Here is a 22,833-nt window from a genome sequence, read left to right as displayed (position 1 = left end):
AAAGACCAGAGAATGAAGATTAGAGGACAAAGACCAGAGAATGAAGATTAGAGGACAAAGACCAGAGAATGAAGACTAGAGGACAAAGACCAGAGAATGAAGACTAGAGAATGAAGGCTAGAGGACAAAGACCAGAGAATGAAGACTAGAGAATGAAGATTAGAGAATGAAGACTAGAGGACAAAGATTAGAGAATGACGACCAGAGAATGAAGACTAGAGGACAAAGACCAGAGAATGAAGGCTGGAGAATGAAGGCTAGAGAATGAAGGCTAGAGGACAAAGATTAGAGAATGAAGGCTAGAGGACAAAGATTAGAGAATGAAGGCTAGAGAATGAAGAGTAGAGAATGAAGGCTACAGTAAATAAAACCGTTTCTCTCGGTGTCGTCATAATTCTGTCCATCCTGGAGAGGGATCCTCCTCTGTTCTCTCCTGAAGAGTTGTTTGGGAGTTGTTCCTGATCCGATGTGAGGTCAAAGGTCAGGGATGTCTATATGTAGATTGTAAAGCAGACAAATTTGTGAAAATGGGTTATACAAAATGAATTGAATGTACATGCATATGTATACATACCTGCAAACTCATGAGGGGTGGGAGAATCCCACATCCACGTTGTTTGATGAAGCCTTAAAGCTTTTAGAACTACGGTCATTTTATTGTTCTGACCATAAATCTAAATAATGATAAACAACTTAAGAACAAAAGGTCCTCATAACAAAAGGCCCTGCCATAAATACCATGATACTGATACCAGACTTCAATATGATACCATAAATACGAGACTGGTATATTCATCTATAATAGTGTGACGTTACGGCACTGATGACACGGAGACGGGACGTTATTAATCCACCAACACAGACAGCAGCTAGAACATCAACAACAACGGGTCCCGTCAACCAACCTTAACTCCCGTTTTCCGACAGGTTAACCCCGCCTCCCCTCTACTCCGCCAATCACAGGCACGCTCCCTCGACCAGCACGCACTGCAGTGTTGCCAGGTCCGCGGTTTTCCCGCGTAATTGGGCTACTTTTGAAGTGTTGCCGCGGGTTGAATTTTTGTCCGCTGGTTCGGGTTTTACATGCAAATTACATGAATATCTTTAAATAAAAAGTCTTATTTTAAATGAAATAATTTGTTTATACCCAAATCCTACCGTAAACTTCTTTTAATGCTGGCATACTAAACATATGTTGTTACTTTGTAGATATTACAATACATTTGGCAATGATAGCAACGCTGTTGGACTTTAAAAGCAGTGTATATGGTTTGGCACGGGCATATTTTGAGTTCTGATATTGGGCTGGTTTTGATTGGCCATTGGGCTGGTTTTGTCACACAGACCTGGCAACCCTGACGCACGGTGACACACTGTGATTGACAGCCACGTCACAGGGTCTCTACAATAGTAATAAAACATCTGTATGGATCACTGTTTACCAACTTTGTCAACACTTAACAAATGGCAGTAATATTATTAATACATCCAGATATGAATGAAACTACATGGAGCCATCATGGCGTTGATGATCCACTATGAGGCCGTTAGTCTGAGCAGATGATCCAGAGTTCATCAGGATGAGCAGCTGGAGAGTTACAGAACTTTACAGACTGTCTGCGTTGAGACAAACAACTGAAACATTTCACTCCTGGCATCTTTTCGCGCTCTTTTAATGAAGTATCGATACAAAAAATATGCTAAATCACATCGTGTTTAACATACGGGTACCTTGTTAGCATCGTGCAGCGTGACAGCAGCAGATTTAGCGGCTAACATTCACGCTAACCTAACTTCCCTAACACTGTCGACATCTGAACACTGATTGGCCAAGACGCGACGCGACACGCCCATCAAAGATGTTTTATTGCGAAGAGCACCACTTCACATTCTCTCCGCGTTTCTCTGCAGCGGGGCAGAATCATGAAAACCATAAACGACTCTGAAAAGTAAAAACACAGTTAAAACACATAGAAGTCATGAACAGTGTTTAAAGGTAGAAGAACATCAGAATGAATTAAAAAGTGTAACTTCATTGCAGAAACAGACCTTGTAAATATAACCAAAAGACTGCTGCAGTATTCTTTCTGTCCCGCAGGGGGCAGCAGAGTCTCGCCCTGCTCGGGCCTCCTGCAGCGGCTCCTCCGGCCTCCTCCTGCAGCGGCTCCTCCGGCCTCCTTCTCTAGCGGCTCCTCCGCCCTCTCACCGCCACGTTGGGGGTCAGCTCCATGTCCATTGGCGAGTTACAGACCAACAGCTGCACACCGTCCAGGGACCTGGAATAGAGATGGTGTGTGAGAGGCGGGGTAAAGGAACCCCACCTCTCACACACGTGTGTGGATGTATGTTGTAGAGTGCATGTCTGAGCACATGGCTACACCAACACAAAGTGGTCCATTGATCTCCCTGCTAAAAGTCAGGAAATGCAGGGAGTGTCCCATTTGTTACTGCGTAAAACATAGCCATGTGGCTGCAGACATGCAGTGAGTGTGTGGTGCGTGTGTATGTATTGCAACAACCTACCTGTTACTGGTCTCTTCCTCCCAGGGATCTCTGGAACCTGCCTCCTCTTCTCAGGGTGATCTGGCAAAATAGTTCCCAAGGTCCATGACCACCGATTTATAGGTCCGGGAGATACCAACTGTAGGAAGCTGTGGGGGGAAGTGTCGCCGTGTGTTGTTTTTTATTGAAGTAAAACTATTGATTTATAATTTACTTTGGTTGTAGGAAGTGTTGTTCGTTCTAAATTCTGGTTCATGTGTTTTCAAGACTTTACACAATTATGTTGTACTTCTTATTTATTAATTCTGATGTTCTTTTACCTTTTCATTGGAAACAGTTGGCAAACAGGGGGAGTAGAATAATTCACATACACATTCTTTACTTTATTTTACTTAAATAAAGAAAAGATGCCAGAAGTGAAATGTTTGTTTGTCTCAACGCAGACAGTCTGTAAAGTTCTGTAACTCTCCAGCTGCTCATCCTGATGAACTCTGGATCATCTGCTCAGACTAACGGCCTCATAGTGGATCATCAACGCCATGATGGCGCCATGTAGTTTCATTCATATCTGGCTGTATTAATAATATTACTGCCATTTGTTAAGTGTTGACAAAGTGAACCATACAGATGTTTTATTTATTACTATTATAGATGAATATACCAGTCTCTTATTTATGGTATATTGTTTTTATGGTATTTTATTGACTTCTGGTATCAGTCTCATGGTATTTATGGCAGGTATCGTATAGAAGTTATAACGTTGGTATCGTGACAACCAGGTAGACTGTTCAGGCCAAAAAAAAGGAATTTGGTTCATGAATGACTTTAACCATATTATATATAATGACAATGTATATTTATTATTATTATTATTATAGGGCTTAGTCAGAGCAGAGGAGCTTTTGTTCTTAAGTTGTTTATTTAGATTTGTGGTCAGAACAATAAAATGACCATAGTTCTAAAAGCTTTCAAACACTTTTCCTGAGTCTGTTCTGTCTCTACCTGGTTGTCACGATACTAATAACTTCTATACGATACCTGCCATAAATATAGGACCTCTTTTAATTTCAAAATGGTGAATTTCACCGAAAGGTGACAAGTTTGCAGTATGTGTATGTATACATACAGTATGTAAAAAAAACACAGGTCATCAGAATAAAGACGTTGGTAAAAACTAAAAATATTGATTTACGATGAAAAAAGAGATAACTGTCGAAACATTTCAATGATCTTTATTTGCATTTAAAAAAAGTGGGTTCACATCAGATTGAAGAAAGTAGAAACCAATAATCAGTGACCGACCTTACAGGGGGCGTGTCCTCCGACTGGACCCTCAATGTCAAGAACATGGCGGAGTTTAGGACCCATGGGCAGCCAAAACAGAGCCGGGCAAAGTAATAAAAAGTCAAAAGGGGAAGAAGAAAAAAATATATAGATTTATATATATATATAAAAAAACATTGGCAAAATTTCTCTTTTTTCCAGAGGACGACAAAACGTAAACTCTAAATCCTCGTTTCAGCTTCCACCGAGAGTCCAAACATTTTAACCAAAAAGGACCGTTGAAATTTAGTTTTGAGTGGTGGAAGTGTGTGTGTGGGGGGGGGGGAACAAGAAGAAGAAGTAACAACGGAGGTAAAGGGACAGGAGCTCCTGCTGCCATCTTTGAAAAGAAAGGAGGAAAGAAGAGAAGAGCTCATGTGGCGATGAGGCTTCTCAGTCCGTCGTCTCCTCCTCCTCCGATTCGGACTCTGCAGAGAAACCAACTACACATCAAAGACATGAATACCAACACCGATCTTATTTTAATGTTCAATGGGAGGATTTTAGACACTGTATAAATTAAAACAGTTTTTAATCCCTAGAGCAAAAATATAAAAAAATTATTTCAAACTAGAAGTCACATAAAATACAAAATATCTGTAAAAATAATACTTTAAAAAATTTGATTTAACTTTTTAGTCACAATTTATGATGAATAAACTCACCAGCTTCTAAATATAATTAAAAATAAAACTTTTTAAATTTAAAAATAATTTGTATCTAGCCTCGACTTAAAATACAAAATAATTTAAAATTGTGATTTACTTTTTTTATTTTATCCCAATGTTTCGTGAATAAACTATCTTTTAAATAAATAAATAAATAATCCAACGTGCGTTATCGTCTCACCTTCCTCTGCATTCTTCAGCCACTCGACGAATTTCTTCATCTGCTCGAGGAATATGCTCTTCCCCTTGGCCACGTGGGCGTCAGTGTACCACTTCAGGATGGCCTCCTCGCTCAGGACGTCGGCTGCAACCACGGAAACAAACAAAGTCATCGACGCTCGTAACGACGAATGGACCGGACCACGGGACGGCGAGGTCGTCGGAGGCCACGCCCACCTTTGTAGAGCAGCACCACGATCTTCTGAAAGGCCTTCATGAAGTGGATGTTGTCGTAGCAGTACTCCTGGATCCTCAGCAGCAGGCTGAGCTCGGACAGGCCCTGGGAGGTGAAGGCCTTCAGCAGCAGGCTGTATTGCTGCAGAGACACACAAACAGTCACTATCACGGTGTATTGCGCAATCCTGGCGCATCGACACACCTGCTCCGCGTCAGAGAGCGTACCTTCAAGTGTTTGATGGCTTGTTCGGTCACCAGCTCCTCCTTCTTGTTCCACTCCACGGACGCCATGGCGCTGATCCACACGATGCTGATCATGGACTGCTCGGAGATGTTGGACTTCTTCATCTCCTCTTTGGTGTAGGTGATGATCTGGGGGGGGGGTTGTTTCACATAAACGTTGCAGTCACAAAAAAGGAGGAAATGGAGATCGATGCAAGTGATTTTAAACCCCGGAGGTTCAGTTCTACGGCAGGTGATTATGCTAATTTACTGTAATGTTTATGCTAATTCACTGCTTCCTCCAGCAGAAGCAGTTACACCAAACCAGGCAATAAACCGACGGGGCCCTCACATCCTTCTGAGGGTCTCCGCGGGACATCTGCTCCTGCACTTCCTTCTGCAGCTCCTTGCGGGCGCCGATGGATTCCTGGTTGCGGGCGAAGTCGGACAGCTCCTTCAGCCCGGCGTCGGTGAAGTACTTGGAGAAATGCTCGCAGCTCCGCTTGTTGGCAGGAAAGAGCTCCTGGGGGAGGAGGAGGAGGCGTTTTCAGACTCCAGTTGGTACTCAGTAATCTAAATGAAGGGATGCGAGTTCTCACCATCAGCCTGTTGTCCATGCCCACTTTGCGGAGGCTGCCGGCGATCACGTTGATGTCCTTCTCATTGATCCAGGCCTTGAAGAGCTTCACGGCGAAGGCCGCAGACACTCCTGGACACAAAGAGACGTTCAGCTCGGCGCCGCGGGGACGACCCGGAGAGGAAAGACGCTCTCCTCACCCTCCTTCACGAGGTTCTCGTTGTAGAGGCTGTTCAGGATGGCGGCCGAGATGTTGCCGTTGGCCAGCAGGATGCCGGTGAGCATGGCCAGCTTGTTGCGCTCCGACTCGGTGAACCCCTTCAGGAACAGCAGCAGCTGCAGGAGACACGGGACCCGTTAGACCGGTTCCCTCCGCCCACAGCGGCGCTGGGAACTCTTTCTTTATGTTACAAGAGCAACGGAACCACATGAACCCATTAAACCCACGTCACCAAACAGTTGCGGATTTATTGGGGAAGCGGCGAAGTGAGAGCTGTTTATTCACTGTGCGTTTAAAACGACACGAGACACGTCCAACCCGCTCACTGAAGAAACGCACCTTCTTGATCTCCTCCTCGAAACCCTTCTCCAGGTACTTGTAACGCCGGATCAGCTTGTTAAAAACCTTTAAAAAAAGACAGTCCAGTTAATTCCGTCCGCGTGTAGAGAACTTAAAGGATTCCTCGCCGCGCCTCTACCTGAGCGTACGCTTGCATCGTCTCCAGGTCTTCTTGAGCCGTGAAGAGGCAAAACTCAGTGCGGGTCATGTCGTCGGACAGAGTCCCGCCTGGGGCTGCAGGAGAGGGGGGGAGAGAGAGGGCAGAGAGAGGGGGGGGAGAGAGAGAGAGGGGAGAGAGGGAGGAAGAGCAAGAGAGAGGGGGAGAGAGAGGGGAGAGAGAGAGAGGGGAGAGAGAGAGGGAGGAGAGAGAGAGAGAGGGAGAGAGAGAGGGGGGGAGAGAGAGAGGAGAGGAGAGAGGGGGAGAGAGAGAGAGGAGAGAGGAGAGAGGAGAGGAGAGAGAGAGGAGGAGGAGAGAGGGAGAGAGAGAGAGAGGAGGAGGAGAGAGGAGAGGAGGGAGGAGGAGGAGAGAGGGGAGGAGAGAGGAGAGAGAGGGGGAGGGAGAGAGAGGGAGAGAAAGGGGGGAAGAGAGAGGGGGAGAGAGAGAGAGAGAGCACCACATGGTCACAAACAGCTGCTGTACGCTGTAAAAACACAGATTTTATACATCGCATTCATATGAACGATAATATTTAGCTTCAGTTCTGCATCTGGCTCCAAAAGAGTGTTAATATCTAGCAAAACATTGCACAATAATTCAAAATGCACGCCATTACAAACAAGTATGGGGTTGTTACACAAGGACCCGTGAACGCCACTTTGCTCCAACGCCACTCACCCAGCATCCCGCCGGCCACCAGGATGTCAAAGAGCGTCTCTGCATAGCGGCGGTAGTCGAGCTTGCCGCCAGTGGCATCCAGGAACTTAGCGACCGCTTCCAAATCAGAGCCACTTTGATTCAAGCCTTGTACGATACTTTCTTGAAACTGAGTAGGGTCAAACCTCTCCTTTTCATCTGTGGGAACAGGAGCACGTGATGATGGGTCAGGGGAGAGACCACTCAGGGCGAGGAGGAGAACCAGGAGGAGAACCAGGAGGGGCACCTACCTCTTTTCCTCGTTTTGAACCGCTGGCCTGTTAGCGTCGGCTTTTGCTGCTTTTGATTACTCATAAAAGACACCCTGACAAAAGAAAAGACACCGCCGGTTAAAGCCGACCGGACACGCGAACATTACGTCATCGTTCAGCTCCAGTTATTCTTGCATGAGTTTCGCTGTCAAACCGCGAAACTACGAAGCTTCAGTTGGTGTAGAAAATAAAGCGAGTGCATCCGGTTTGTTGTGGTTCGGTTTAATCTTTGCACGATTGTTTTGTGCGCTTTGTTAATTCATTACATGTAAAAATAAAAAAAATAAAAAAATACAAACATTAATAAATAAATAAAAATATATAGTGCATATTTAAAAACATGTCTAAATGCTGCTGCAAATTTAAAAAAGTGTCCATGCGGGATTAATAAAGTAACAATCCATCCCATAATATGAGTAAAACCAATCCATATTTTGTTTATGTGTTGATCCTCGTAAATAATCTATATATATATAATATATATAAATGTATAATATATATATAATATTTATATCTATATATAATATATATCAGAACATGTCTTCAAGTTTCTCAGCCTTCTAATAAATAAAGGAAACAATAAAGTTGTTTCAATAACAGTCCAGAGTTACTGGAAAAAATATTGAGGACAAAAGAATATTGACTTTCGAAATTCTTTGTGGAAATACATCTTTAATCCACGGCTGCATGAAAAATATGTGATTTTTTTTTAAAAGGAGGACGTGTTAAAGAAAAAGTCTCACACACGGAAATGAAGACCAAACGGACAAAAGACACGCACACACACATTGTGTTTTAATGTTAAACTAACGAGACTTATGAAAGAGAAACCCCTGCAGGAGTCTCTGCTGAAGCACCGCGCTTTGAGCTGTAGCTTTAGCATCAGCTAGCTGTAGCTTTAGCATCAGCTAGCTGTAGCTTTAGCATCAGCTAGCTCCTCACCATGCGCTGCTCCGCTCGGGCCCGCTAATCATGCTAGTTTAATCACCTTTAACGCGTTACGCGTCACATATAAATACACCTCAGTGTTGTAAACGACAAGGTGACGACGCGAGACGGAGGAGGTTAAACCGCGAGTACTCACCGAAAGTAATGCAGATAAAAAACGGTTGTTAACCAGGGGAATCAGAGTAAACCGTCGACTCTCAGCGGCCCAAACAAAAGACCTCTACGTAGGACTTCCGGCGGCTGCGCCCGCTGCGCATGCGCCATTTAAAAGGGGTTTCCGGTCCGTAAATATATAAATAAACAGTATTTTTATTAGTTTTAATATTTTTGGGAGCAACGGGGGATTTGCACAAGAAAAGAAAGAAACACAAACGTAAACATATTTAAAAAACGATATATATATATTTTTAAAAATATCACTTTAAAAAATATATATATATATTTAATTGTTTAAAAAAAACCACATCTCACACACGTGTATGGATGTATGGTTGTAGAGTGCATGTCTGAGCACATGACTACACCAACACAAAGTGGTCCATTGATCCCCCCGCCAACAAATAAACTGCAGGGAGTGTCCCATTGTGACTGTAACACAGTCATGTGGCTGCAGACATGCAGTGTGTGGTGTGTGTATAGCAACAACTTACCTGTTACCCGTCTCCTCTTCTCAGGGTGATCTGGCAAAATAGTTCTCAAAGTCCATGACCACCAATTTATCGGTCCGGGAGATACCAACTGGAGGAAGCGGTAGGGGGAAGTGAAGCGTGTGTGTTTCTGTGTTTATTGAAGTAAACTATGGATTAATAATTTGCTTTAGTTGTAGGAAGTCTAAATGTGGGTTTAATATGGATGTGTCGTGGGTTAGTGAAAGCGTGTAAATAAATGAGCGTACATATGTTGCTTCAGTTCTTTGTGATACTCAATGAAGACACAACACCAGCTTTATTTAATAGAGTTACTGTTTATTAGTCGATTGGTGAAATGTTGATGCTGCAGGATGTGATGAGAATGCATTGGGTCAGTGGTCAGCAGGTCCGTCCTTCAATCAGGGGATCGGCCCTTGAGCAAGGCACTTAACCCCAAATGCAATGTGCAATAAGCATGAATTAAAAAGTAGAATCAGTTTGTTTAAAAGGTGAAGAGATCATGTGATTTCGTGCCTCAGTAGAAGTTGCAGTGCAGCTTCTGACTGATGAACATGAACAGACTCAGTTCTAGATGTTTAAGGCCCACGGCTGGAAAGACCCTGGCAGACTGGATGGAACCTGGAACAAAGCAAAACAACAGGAGCGATGTAGTTTATACGTATTGTTCTACGTTGGCCTAACTAATCTCGGGTCGACTCACCTTCCGAGTGAGCGGGGAGGCACAGGCCAGACAGGCCCTCTCCGGCGTCGCCGGGCTGTCGAGGGGAAACGGGCCGACGAAGCCGGACTCGGCGCGAGCTGCAGCCGCCGCGTCTTTGATGGCGAAGAACACCGAGCTGCCGAGGAAGAGGACCGGTTCTCCGACACCCTGAAGGAGCCACGGCGTCAGAACCAGAGTCAGCGCGGCAGGAAGGGGGAATACGGAGGCCGAGGAGACGAGGAGGAATCAAACCAGCGCGTGACCTCTGACCTTGGAGGAGTAGATGGCGTGCTGGTTGTGGGAGTCCGGCAGCAGATGGACGTTGAAGCTGAGCGGCACGTCGCAGACCGCGGGGATCTTGTACTGAGACGGGCCTCGAGTGTACAGGAGCCCGGAGGGGGAGAACTTCAACTCCTCCAGAGTGTAGAGGCCCAACCCCTGCATGAAGGAGCCTTCAATCTGAGGGCGAGGAGGGAGGAGACAGGGAAGGAGGGAGGAGATGAAGGAAAGATTAGCCAGTAAATTTAAGAGTGAACTTGATTTTTTTGGACAAAAAGAAAAATGATGCAAAGAAAACTTTTCCATGTCAAATTCCTTTTGGATTTTTGGTAATTATTATTTATTCTTAGGATATTTTTAAAAGGCTCAGCTGGCGAGCTGCAAACTGACTTCAGTAACATAAAGCTGGGACTCACCTGTCCGATGTCCAGTGAGGGGTTCACACTCTGGCCCACGTCCACCACGAGGTCCGTCCTCACCGTCTACCAGACACACAGGTAGGAGCTGGTTAGTATTGATGTCACTTGTGAGACCAGGGAGGACGCGGCTCGGTTCTGACCCGGTAGTCTCCCGTGAGGCAGTCCAGCTCCACCTCGCTGCAACACACTCCGTAGGTGAAGTAAGCGTAAGGCCGCCCCTCCATCCGGTCCCAGTCCATGTAGAGGTCTGGACCTCTGTGGACACAGGAAGCCGTTACGTCTCTGGGTGAACTTCCTCTGAATAAGCTCCTCCCACCTGTAGAATCCAGTGGTTGACAAACTGATCTTCTCCATAATCGCGTCCTGGACCTGAGAGCAGATGATAGAAACATGTTCACACGTTTTCCCTCCAAAACAATCCCAGATCACTGAGGTTGATCAAATCGTACCCAGTCCTCCCATGATCCTTCAGGGTTCTTCTGCCTGATCGGCTCCAGACTCCGGTACAGAGTCTCACAGGCGTTCTGCACGAGAGGACGATTACACTGCAGCAGCTTTTCAGAATAAAAGCTGAACAAGAAGTAGAACACACAGGATCTGGACTTCACCTTGACCGCCATGCCGTTGGCGTCGGTACCAAAGGAGGCGGCAGTGGGCCAGGTGTTGGGAACCGTGTTGGTGCTGGTTTCACTGATGTAGATCCTGGAGGGAGGGATGTGAAGCTCCCGACTCGCCACCTGACAGGAAGCACACGATGTCATTCACAGATAAAGTCGAGCCAGGGCCGGCTGCTCTGTCACAGTACCTGCTGCATCTTGGTGTGGAGTCCCTGACCCATCTCGGTCCCGCCGTGAGCCACCAGAACTGAGCCGTCTTTGTAGATGTGGACCAGAGCTGCAGCCTGTGACACACACACACACACACAGTTAAATATCAATTTAAATTTCTCAATGGAGTCTGATGGCCATAAAAAAATCTGATAAATAATCCTATAAAATAATCCTATGAATTATTTTATAAAATAATCCTATGAATAATCCTATAAAATATCCTATAATATAATCCTATAAAATAATCCTATAAATGAACCTCAAAATAATCCTATAAATAATCCTATAAAATAATACTATAAAACAATCCTATAAATAATCCGATATAATAATCCAGAAGTAATCACACAGGAGACGTATATTAAATAAGTAAAAAACAACAAATAACGTATGAAAAATCGGACTAAATGTTTGTTTATAGGAAGTGATACTGATATGATCCAGCAGGAAGAACCACAACAATCAGGACTAGTCCAGACCTAAGCGACCCACGGACCTGATTCATGAAGCCTTCTGAAAAAGCGACCCCGTGTTTGACGGGGATGATGGCCATCCCCCTCTTCCTCCAGCGGTTCTGCTGGTTGAAGCGGTCCACGGCCGTGCGGCGTGCGGCGTAGTCGGCCTTGGCCTTGCACTCCTCCCAGCAGCGCAGCAGGTCCTCCGCGTTGAACTCAAACTTGTAGTGGGTGACCGACGGGCCCGTGTACATGTTGACCTCCCGGATCCGGTCCGCGGGGCGCCGCAGCAGCGCCGCCACGTCCTCCAGCATGTTCTCCACCACCACCACGCTCTGGGGCACGCCGAAGCCCCTGAAGGCGGTGTTGGAGGGCAGGTGGGTCCTGCAGGCCGCGGCCCGGCCTCTCAGGTTGGGGATGTTGTAGGCGTTGTCAAAGTGGAGGAGCAATTTTTCCGCTACCTGGAAGAAGACGATCAACACCACGCTTCCTCTTTATGACGTCATCATCAACGTTTTCACCCACTATAGGAGACTCATCCACCGTGTTGCCGCCGTTGATGTAGTACTGGATGTCTGCAGCCACGATCCGGCCGTCGTTCATGAAACCCACCTGAAAGAATCCACAAGCAACACGTTGGATCAACAAACAGCAGGAGGCCTCGGGGAGCCGGTCACTGGCAGCAAGACAGCTCGAGGGTCGAGGAGTGTGACCTCGCTAAGGACTCAGCCTTAGAGATAAAGGAAGGAGATGAGGTTCCTCTGGAGGAGCCTTATGGTGCATTCACACAGGACGCGTCGAAAAAATTCTCGACGCGTCTGACGCAGCAGGCTCGACGCGCGTCGAAAAAAGGGTGTTCACACCAGACGCGTCGGACGCGTCGGGGGCGGAGTCATAAATGGATCGAGGAACGACAGGACCGCAGAGTACTTCCACTTTTTAGTGGACTGAGCTGCACTCCCACTGCGCTTCTCGCTGCTCTCTCTCTCTTCTCTCTTTGATACGTGTCTCTGAGACTTTTCCACCTCCGGCGGCAGATCTCCTCTGCCATGAAACACATATGCCGGCGGTTGGTTGATAGTAAAGTACAACAAATAGCGAGAATAAAAGCAAATACATACATTCAAAACTTACCAGGGAGTCCCACGGCTTCTCCGACCTTGTTCCACGCTTTATCTTTATAGCTCCGGTTTCGGTAAGCATAAAGAGTTGTATCGTAAAGTTCGGGGTGCCCACAGACGGCGATAATAATCTTGTCCTCCATTTTTTTCAACCGGCAGGACGATGACGAGCGGAGCTGCTCAACGCTGATTGGCTGACGCAACTATGACTCACGCGTTTTTGCTGCTGGAGTTGGGAAATTTCAACTCGCGCGTCGAGGAGCTGCGTCTGCTCGCTCTGTTCGCTGAGTTCGCCCCGCGACAAACTCTCTATTCGTGCTGCTTCAAACGCATCTGACGCGCTGCTCGCTGGAAAATACGCAGCTACGCAGCTTCGACGCAGCTTCGACGCAGCTTTGCATTGACTTAACATGTAATCTCGACGCGCGTCAAAATTTTGACGCGTCCGGTGTGAACACACCATGAGAGATAGAGTAAGGAGATGAGGTTCCTCTAGGAGCCTTAGCGATAGAGTAAGGAGATGAGGTTCCTCTAGGAGCCTTAGAGATAGAGTAAGGAGATGAGGTTCCTCTGTAGGAGCCTTAGAGATAGAGTAAGGAGATGAGGTTCCTCTAGGAGCCTTAGAGATAGAGTAAGGAGATGAGGTTCCTCTAGGAGCCTTAGAGATAGAGTAAGGAGACGAGGTTCCTCTAGGAGCCTTAGAGATAGAGTAAGGAAATGAGGTTCCTCTAGGAGCCTTAGAGATAGAGTAAGGAGATGAGGTTCCTCTAGGAGCCTTAGAGATAGAGTAAGGAGATGAGGTTCCTCTAGGAGCCTTAGAGATAGAGTAAGGAGATGAGGTTCCTCTAGGAGCCTTACAGATAGAGTAAGGAGATGAGGTTCCTCTAGGAGCCTTAGAGGGTAAGGAGATGAGGTTCCTCTGTAGGAGCCTTAGAGATAGAGTAAGGAGATGAGGTTCCTCTAGGAGCCTTAGAGATAGAGTAAGGAGATGAGGTTCCTCTAGGAGCCTTAGAGATAGAGGAAGGAGATGAGGTTCCTCTAGGAGCCTTAGAGATAGAGTAAGGAGATGAGTTTCCTCTGTAGGAGCCTTAGAGATAGAGTAAGGACATGAGGTTCCTCTGTAGGAGCCTTAGAGATAGAGTAAGGAGATGAGGTTCCTCTGTAGGAGCCTTAGAGATAGAGGAAGGAGATGAGGTTCCTCTGTAGGAGCCTTAGAGATAGAGGAAGGAGATGAGGTTCCTCTGGGAGCCTTAGAGATAGAGTAAGGAGATGAGGTTCCTCTAGGAGCCTTAGAGATAGAGTAAGGAGATGAGGTTCCTCTGGGAGCCTTAGAGATAGAGTAAGGAGATGAGGTTCCTCTAGGAGCCTTAGAGATAGATTAAGGAGATGAGGTTCCTCTAGGAGTCTTAGAGATAGATTAAGGAGATGAGGTTCCTCTGTAGGAGCCTTAGAGATAGAGGAAGGAGATGAGGTTCCTCTAGGAGCCTTAGAGATAGATTAAGGAGATGAGGTTCCTCTCTAGGAGCCTTAGAGATAGAGTAAGGAGATGAGGTTCCTCTAGGAGCCTTAGAGATAGAGTAAGGAGATGAGGTTCCTCTAGGAGCCTTAGAGATAGAGTAAGGAGATGAGGTTCCTCTAGGAGCCTTAGAGATAGAGGAAGGAGATGAGGTTCCTCTGTAGGAGCCTTAGAGATAGAGGAAGGAGATGAGGTTCCTCTGGGAGCCTTAGAGATAGAGTAAGGAGATGAGTTTCCTCTGTAGGAGCCTTAGAGATAGAGTAAGGAGATGAGGTTCCTCTAGGAGCCTTAGAGATAGAGTAAGGAGATGAGGTTCCTCTGTAGGAGCCTTAGCGATAGAGTAAGGAGATGAGGTTCCTCTAGGAGCCTTACAGATAGAGTAAGGAGACGAGGTTCCTCTAGGAGCCTTAGAGATAGAGGAAGGAGATGAGGTTCCTCTAGGAGCCTTAGAGATAGAGTAAGGAGATGAGGTTCCTCTAGGAGCCTTAGAGATAGAGTAAGGAGATGAGTTTCCTCTGTAGGAGCCTTAGAGATAGAGGAAGGAGATGAGGTTCCTCTGTAGGAGCCTTAGAGATAGAGTAAGGAGATGAGGTTCCTCTGTAGGAGCCTTAGAGATAGAGTAAGGAGACGAGGTTCCTCTAGGAGCCTTAGAGATAGAGGAAGGAGATGAGGTTCCTCTAGGAGCCTTAGAGATAGAGTAAGGAGATGAGGTTCCTCTAGGAGCCTTAGAGATAGAGTAAGGAGATGAGGTTCCTCTAGGAGCCTTAGAGATAGAGGAAGGAGTGAGGAAAGCGTCGTGTACTTTGTATATTCCCAGGACCGGGTGACGGCCTCCGGTGATCAGCATGTCCTCTCCTCGCTCCAGGACGCAGCGCACTGCCGGTGGGTCCTGAACAGATGTAGAAACAACTCAAATACACTTTGATCTATCTTCAGAACCGGTTCACTCCAGTTTGAAGCAGGTGTGAACAGGGCCTCACTTCACGCAGCCACAGAGGTGATACAAGCCAGTATCGAGGTCTTAATGACCTTCCCGCCGAAGGCTCCGCCCACCCTCTTGACGTGACAGGTGACTCGGTTGGACGGGATGCCCAGCGTCTCCGCTATTGCATGCTGGGAAACGAGACGAAGCAAACTGCGTCTACCTCTCTGAAAGGAGAACGCCCTCAGAGAGCGGATAGAAAGCCGAGTGTACCTGAGTGAGTGTCGGCCACTGGGTGGAGACGTACGCGTTGAACTCCGCCTCCTCGCCAACGGGAACCACCAGCATGCTCTGGGTCTCCATGTAGAAGTGCTCCTGGCCTCCCATCCGAAACTCTCCTGCAGACACATGGAGGCAAGAAGTGGCAAACCGGCTTGTGTTTTGAGTGGGAGGAGTTACAGGACAGGAAGAGGAAAGCTACAGGACAATAAACACGAGACTCTCACCTTCATGAACCCGGTCCACAGTCTCAAAGGCCTCCGTCACGTTCCCTCTCGATCGTCCTCCGAGGCTCAAGAAAGACGACTTCTCGATGGCGTCCTGTCACAGAGGACACAGCGGACCAGTGAGAAGCCGGAAGAAGCTTCTGGAAGTATTCACAAGGTAACGTGGACGACATGAAGCACAGAACCAGATCTCACAACAGGAAAGGGCCCTTGTTGGCGGAGTCCACAGACCTCCACGGTGAAGACCGGGTCGGGCAGGTCCTCGTAGCCGACCTTCACAGCTGCTGCTCCTCGCCTGGCGTGCGCCCTCGTGTCGGCGAGCACGGCGCATATCATCTGACCGACGAGGACACCTGCAGAGAAACCACGAGACCAGAACCGGGATGAGCCCGGAGGACTTCTCGGAGCGGGCGCGTCCTGCAGAAGGTGCCGCTGCTCCACCTCGGTGGCCGCCAGCAGCTCCTCTTCATAGCCAGACATCTGACGGACTCTCTGGCCCGGGATGTCTTCGGCCGTGACCACGTCCACCACGCCGGGAAGCCGCAGAGCCTCGCTCACATCCAGCCCTCTGCGGGAGGAAAGGAACCCTCAGAACCAGAGGTCAACCAACCAGAGGTCAGAGGTCACGCCTCCTCACGTGATCTTAGCGTGCGCTCGAGAGCTGGTGACCAGAGCCAGGAAGAGCTCGCCGTCTGTGGGCGGCATGTCGTCACAGTACACGGCCTCGCCTGTGGCCTGGCTGAGGGCGGAGCGATGCATGATGGGACGCCCCACGGGGTCCTGGTCGCTCTGGTCCTTGGACACATGCTGAAGAAGAAGAGGAGGAGGAGGAAGAGGAAACATTTACTGTTAAGTAGGGGGGACGAGAAGTCAAATAAAGATGGACCTTGTTGTAATTTCTCGTATATTTTCCGACCTGGAACTCCTGCAGCCCGGGTTGGATGTGTCGCGGTAGCGGCTGGACCGGCCTCCTCTCAGGAAGCTGCTCTGGCATCGCCGTCTGCACACAAACACGCTGGAAACGTCTGGCAGCGTCTTTACGCCGGGGGAACAGGTACATCGGAGGCCGATGTCTTACCGGTCCTCGGAGTTTCTGCAGGACCTCCAGGTTGAACTTGAAGAGGAAGCTGAGAGTCAGAGAGCGGCGGAACTCCACTTTCCCCCCCGGAGCCGACGGAGGGAGGACCAGCTCGTCCAGGAGGACGTCGTAGGCCCGGCTGAGGGTCTCCTCATCCCAAGGCCTGAAGGAAACACTCTGCGGGTTGGCTTTTGGTTTGTTATTGTGGCCTACACTGAACAGCGAGAGGCTGGAGGACAAGTGGAGGGAAAGAACGCCGGACAAGAGCCACCGGGAGGAAGAACGGAAACAATCGGCGAGACATGAAGGACGAAAGCAAGAAGGCTGCACAACCCTGACGAGGCTAAATGTTCCTGAAGCGTGGTGACCTCTGACCTCAGGGCGATGGCGGCGCAGGTCCTGCTGGCGCTGACGGTGGTCGGCCCCATTCCTCCAAAGTAAATGCTGACGTCCTGAACCAGCCGGGACCCTCTGAGAACAACACTCTCATCCCGGTGGTCACGGTGGGAAGGAGCTCTCCTTCCTCGAGCCTGGCGGAAGCTGCGACAAACTCCCCTGCAGGACAGACGGCGTACTGCCGTCATCAATCCTTTCATAACGCGGAGCTGGGAGGAGGCTCAGGAGGGCGCGTACCTTTCTGGAGAAGGGAATGAAGACAGAGATAACGATCTCCTCTGGCTTCACCAGGGTTTTCGAGGCTCACAAAGAAGTCCTGATCCAGAGGAAGCTGTCGTGGTCCTCCTGCTGGATTCAGAACCTCGTCAGAGTCAACACGGCGGGCCCCAGGTCCACATTCACGACCACCAGAACCGCCGCTTACCGCCAGAGACGAGCTCACTTTGCAGTTCCCTGCAGCCAGGACCGGGTTCAGGTCTGAGTTTGGGTTTGCGCTCATGATGTTGCCCCCGAGAGACTGAGAACCCAACAGACAGCACCGGCAGCGTCCGTTAAACGATCCTCATTCATTCGGCGAGTCGTGAAGTCGACTCACGGCGACGTTACGGATCTGCCGGCTTCCCAGGTGCCCCAGCTGTCGGCTCAGGGCTCGGAACAGTTCGGTCTCCTCCTCCGGGAACTGGGGAACCAGCTTCTCCAGAAGGGCCCGGACCTCCGTGAGGCTGCAGCCCGCTCCGACCCAAACACCTGCAGAGCAGCGAGGAGGTCAACCGACCAGAGCCGCAGCGTTGGAGGCAGGAGGAGAGGGCCCACTCACCCTGGGGGGTCTGGGTGACCTCGAACAGCTCCTGCACTCTGGTTGGAGAGATGATCAGCGGATGCAGGACGCCCCTGAACTTCATGTCTGGACCTTGAACACAACGCAGACCATCAGAATGGAGCAGAACTTTATCCTCAGAACACGTTCTGTTACCACGCAGAAAAAGGCCCTTTGGCCACCGAGCCCCAATGCCTCCTCTCCTCTCATGAACTGACCGATGTTGGTGTTTCCCACGACCAGCGGAGCTCCGGGGTTGCTGGTCTTGAGCTGGATCAGCTCCTCCAGGGAGGCGGGGGACACCCAGCTCACCCTCTCCCCGTGGAAGGTGAGCGTCTTCGGGTCGGCCGCCTCCGCCATCAGCTGTGGAGAGACAGAGCGGCGCTGATGGGGAGCCGGCCGGGGGCCCCAGAGCTGGAGGGACTCGGCGTGCGAGAGGACTCACCAGCAGCTCGGGGGGGAAGATGAGCTCCTGGGTCGGGTCCAGTGGGAGGAACTCCTCTCGGTCAAACAGCTGGGGCTTCTCCTGGAGAACATGGAGGAGGAGGAGGAGAACATGGAGGAGGAGGAGAACATGGAGGAGAACATGGAGGAGGAGACATGCCAGAGGAGAACATGGAGGAGGAGGAGAACATGGAGGAGGAGGAGAACATGCCAGAGAAGGAGGAGAACATGCCAGAGGAGGAGAACATGCCAGAGGAGAACATGGAGGAGGAGGAGAACATGCCGGAGGAGGAGAACATGGAGGAGGACGAGAACATGGAGGAGGAGAACATGGAGGAGGAGGAGAACATGGAGGAGAACATGTCAGAGGAGGAGACATGCCAGAGGAGAACATGGAGGAGGAGGAGAACATGGAGGAGGAGAACATGCCAGAGGAGGAGAACATGCCAGAGGAGAACATGGAGGAGGAGGAGAACATGGAGGAGGACGAGAACATGGAGGAGGAGAACATCATGGAGGAGGAGAACATGGAGGAGGAGAACATGTCAGGAGGAGAACATGGAGGAGGAGAACATGCCGGAGGAGGACGAGAACATGGAGGAGGAGAACATGGAGGAGGACGAGAACATGGAGGAGGAGAACATGGAGGAGGAGCGACAGCTGGAGGAACGAGAGACGACCACAGAGAGACATCAGAGGAGGAGAGAGAGGAGAACCAACCACTCACAGGCTCCGGGTCTCCAGCGTCCTGCTCTCCATTGAGGCAACAGGCTCCGCCTCCTTGGAGCTGGCAGCACTCGGCTTCCTGTTGGGATCAATCATGACATCATCCTTTGAATCCCCCGTGGTTGTTCCCGTGTCCCCGTGCTCCTCCGTGTTCTGGCCGGAGCTTCGTACCCGACAGAAGGTCCTGCAGCCGTCCACGATGGGTCGGTACCCGGTGCACCTGCACAGGTTACCTGGACCACAGCGAGGAGAGGAGGTGTTCACATGTGAATGAGAACTGGACCCCGTGCCCCTTCCTCCTGGCTGTCGCCTGTGACTCGGACACAAGAGGAAACCCACCAGCCAGCGCCTGCGTGACGTCCTCCATGGTGGGCCGCGGCGTGCTCCTCAGCAGGGCATACATGGACATCACCATTCCTGGAGTGCAGAAGCCGCACTGGGAGCCGTGAGCTTTGGCGATCCGCTCCTACCGACACAGCGGCCACAGTTCAGGGCCCAGACACCACATGCATTCTTCTTCTTCTGTGTTTCTGAGTCGAGACCCAGACCTGCACCGGGTGGATCCGGGTCCTGGTGCTGCCGATGCCCTCCACCGTGGTGACGGAGGCTCCGTGCAGCTGGCACAGCGGCAGCAGGCAGGCGTTGACGGAGTAATGTCTGACGGAACGGTGAAGTTCAACCGAGCTGCTGCTACTCCTAGTACTACTAGTCCTAGAACTAGAACTAGTACTACTACTAGTACTTAAAACTAGTTAAAAGTGATCTGTAAAATCTTAAAATCAATTCTAAAACGAACAGGCAGCCAGCGGAGAGGTCAGGACGGGGGTCACGTGATGCCGTCTGTTAGAACCAATCAGAAGCCGAGCTGCTGCATTCTGGACTAGTTGGAGGCGGGAGATGGATTTTTGATTAATGCCGGAGGAGGGAGTGGCATTAGTCCAGTCTGGAGAAAATGAGTGCATGAATGACTTGTTCCAGGTCTGAACGTGACAGTATGGGTTTAATTTATGAAATGATTCACATTTAAAAGAAACAGAAGTCGACCATTTAAAAAAAATCTGCGATTCAAAGTTCAACTGCGGGTCAAACATTACACACAGATTTCTGATCATTGCCTCGCACAAACGATTAAAAGGATACAAAAAGATCGCAAAAGCACAGAATGTCCTAGAGATGCAGTTGGAAGCAGAGTTCACAAGGTCAAAGTTGAAGGAGCAGTGGCTCCACTACCTGGACGTGGCAGGAAGAGGAACATCAGCGGCTGCCTCCAGATTCCTGAGGAGGCAAGTGGTCCAAAACCCTCGAGTGACTCAAAACACCTGCAGCAAGACTGAAGAATAGGACTTCTGATTTACAGTTGCAATCCAAATTATTCAACCCCCATTGCACATTAGATTTATTTGCAAAATATACAATTTCTCAGCTGATATAGCTCATACAGCTTCCTCTTCCTGCCACGTCCAGGTAGTGGAGCCACTGCTCCTTCAACTTTGACCCTGTGAACTATCTTTTTGTATCCTTTGCAAGGCAATGATCTCTTCTCTGAAGGCCTGAAGATGATGTCATGAAGGGGTTGAATCATTTTGAGACTGCAGTAAAGTCAGTAAAGTCATTAAAAGTAGCATTTTGTGTTGAATTTGGATAAATTTAGATGGAGAATAAAAGCGGACCTACAGTTGAACCTTGTGGTACACCACAGGTAATATGAGCAGTGGAAGACGAGTGATTACCTCTGGGGACCGAGTAAGATCATTTTAAAAGGTACGAGGAAAACCAGCCAGGTGCCGTGTCCTTGATGCCGGCCCGGGCTTTGAGGCGATGGGTTAAAATGTCGTGATCAACAGTATGGAAAGCTGCACTAAGGTCTAAAAGAACTACAACTGGGACTGGGAGGAGGCGCGTGTTCATCCTAAAGGATACGTGATGGTCCTGGTGGCCGGCTGGTGGCGTGACACCATGACGGTGCACGCCCCGCAGCCGCCGCCGCCGCAGCCGTACTTGGTTCCAGTCAGCCTCACTGAGGCCGCAGTCAAGGAAGCCACCAGAGGGGTTGAGGCCTGTAGGGGGCGCTCTCACAACGAGACATGCAGTCGTCAATAATAATAATAACCTTCAATTTTATATAGCGCTTCTCTAAATACCCGAAGTCGCTTACAGAGTCCAGAGTCCAGTAGTCACACACACACACACAGTCATACCGGTGGTGGTGAGCTACATCAGTAGCCACAGCTGCCCTGGTCAAGAAACACTGAGAAGGATACGCTTCTCTCTGAGGAAGGACAACAGCGTGGTCTCAGGGTCCGCATGGGTCTCCGTGACCTGTAGAAGAAGAAGATCAAGAACAGGTGGAAGAACAGGACAAATAACAAGTGGACAAATAACAAGTGGAAGAAGAGGAAGAGTTATATTTCATGTAATTCTCTTGAAGTGTTTTCATTAAATCATTGCAATCTGTCTGCATGTTTAAAGTATAATTAACCCACTTGCTTCACTGCTGTTCTTTGCTTATCATCGTACTTAATAAACAGCCATTTTTGATTATCTGACTTCCTGCAAAGCAGCAGGTAGTCCACCGGCCTTTATAGACCATATCAACACACCTGTTGCGTGTACACGGTTTTAATAACATCAGACTTTTTAAATGTATTCATTGTCATGTTATGCTGGATGAGCGACACTAAAACAGAGCTCTTATTCCTTAAATCAGCAGATTGCGTCACCGTTTATGTGGTGAACCCGGTTAATGACGCGGTGTGAAATAGACGGTTTAAAACTAACTCGAAGTGAAACTACCTGTTATAAATGACTCTTTACAGGTGTAACGTACCTTTCTCCCGTTGATGAAGAAGCACAAAGTATCTCCTTGTTTCTCCGAAGCCATCTCTGACAAGCAGCACCAAACTTTGGGATCAAATCAGTTTGAATTTACACAATTTCCGTCTGTCGGACTTTCAGAATAATACAAACGAAGGCTACAGTTAATCAAAAGCTGAAGAAAAACATACATTTACTCATTCAAAAAATAAATATATATGTCACACTTATAATAAATGCATCAAAACACAAAATAAGTCAATTAAAATTAATTTAAAAAATGTTTTAAGTAAGCAAACAAATATTCTTTTATGGAAATCAAATTTGTCTGCCAATTACGAATATTAATTATATTCACATTGTGGTATTTTAGGATGTGAGTATATAAATATGACATAACACAACTCTACATGCTTTTATTTTGGATGCAATATCGGTGAAGTTCCTGCAGTGCTTCCTGATGCTGACCATTAACTGGAAACCGCCCACCTCTCAACATCCCCTGCATTTCAAAGTGGGAAAAACACAACTGAAGTATCTCATTATTACTCACCTCCATTAACATAAACAAATAACATTAACTGGAATTCTAGTTCAGTTTATTTGTTTTAGTCTCGTGTTTACATTGTATTAAAGTAACAGTGTAATTCTCTTTCTTACTGTATATATGATACATACTACATTTGTACAATAATATACAATACATGTGGCCTACATATGTTAGTTATTCTACTTTCCTCTGAAGAATGTTATACAACAAGACTGTATAATAGTTAACCTGCACTCTGCTCTCACATGTTGTGATCTATTGACAATACTGCCTCATACTCTTACTAAAAT

The 22,833-nt window shown here is 48.3% G+C and overlaps 2 protein-coding genes across 2 annotated transcripts; both read right to left on the bottom strand.

Moving 5' to 3' along the window:
* Positions 1–3,718: 3,718 nt before the first annotated feature.
* On the bottom strand, positions 3,719–8,549 carry LOC130204446 (eIF5-mimic protein 2-A). Its single transcript, XM_056431191.1, has 12 exons — positions 8,457–8,549; positions 7,352–7,425; positions 7,083–7,259; positions 6,387–6,481; positions 6,248–6,313; positions 5,889–6,024; positions 5,711–5,820; positions 5,464–5,634; positions 5,115–5,261; positions 4,890–5,028; positions 4,675–4,797; positions 3,719–4,253 (listed from the first exon to the last, which is right to left on the bottom strand). Exons 2-12 carry the CDS (start codon positions 7,413–7,415, stop codon positions 4,219–4,221), a joined length of 1,263 nt encoding a protein of 420 aa, XP_056287166.1. The 5' UTR covers positions 7,416–7,425; positions 8,457–8,549; the 3' UTR covers positions 3,719–4,218.
* A 715-nt stretch (positions 8,550–9,264) lies between these two features.
* LOC130204701 (aldehyde oxidase 1-like) lies at positions 9,265–22,075 on the bottom strand. Its single transcript, XM_056431646.1, is given in 36 exon segments — positions 9,265–9,588; positions 9,671–9,838; positions 9,941–10,129; positions 10,366–10,431; positions 10,509–10,623; positions 10,685–10,737; positions 10,818–10,892; positions 10,977–11,105; positions 11,174–11,269; positions 11,695–12,114; positions 12,179–12,265; positions 15,093–15,179; positions 15,266–15,403; positions 15,486–15,610; positions 15,719–15,812; positions 15,950–16,067; positions 16,155–16,286; positions 16,356–16,525; positions 16,635–16,718; positions 16,797–16,959; positions 17,172–17,265; positions 17,268–17,315; positions 17,396–17,493; positions 17,495–17,537; positions 17,607–17,709; positions 17,788–17,939; positions 18,010–18,102; positions 18,228–18,372; positions 18,455–18,535; positions 19,181–19,258; positions 19,351–19,412; positions 19,519–19,645; positions 19,728–19,836; positions 21,100–21,196; positions 21,441–21,498; positions 22,007–22,075. Coding segments are annotated over 36 exon segments (4,002 nt in total). The 5' UTR covers positions 22,061–22,075; the 3' UTR covers positions 9,265–9,537.
* Positions 22,076–22,833: the final 758 nt, after the last annotated feature.

This window comes from Pseudoliparis swirei, chromosome 14 (genome assembly GCF_029220125.1).
Source record: "Pseudoliparis swirei isolate HS2019 ecotype Mariana Trench chromosome 14, NWPU_hadal_v1, whole genome shotgun sequence".
Taxonomy (NCBI): Eukaryota; Metazoa; Chordata; class Actinopteri; order Perciformes; family Liparidae; genus Pseudoliparis; species Pseudoliparis swirei.
The sequence above is the reverse complement of the archived record's forward strand: the minus strand, read 5'-3'. Positions and strand labels throughout refer to the sequence as shown.

Coding starts and splice junctions, on each gene's coding strand:
- LOC130204446 (XM_056431191.1), bottom strand. CDS start 7,415: ATGAGTAATCAAAAGCAGCAAAAGCCGACGCTAACAGGCCAGCGGTTC. Junction 5,262..5,463: donor GCGGAGACCCTCAGAAGGAT/GTGAGGGCCCCG, acceptor CCCCCCCCCCAG/ATCATCACCTACACCAAAGA. Junction 5,029..5,114: donor AAGCCATCAAACACTTGAAG/GTACGCTCTCTG, acceptor GTGTCTCTGCAG/CAATACAGCCTGCTGCTGAA.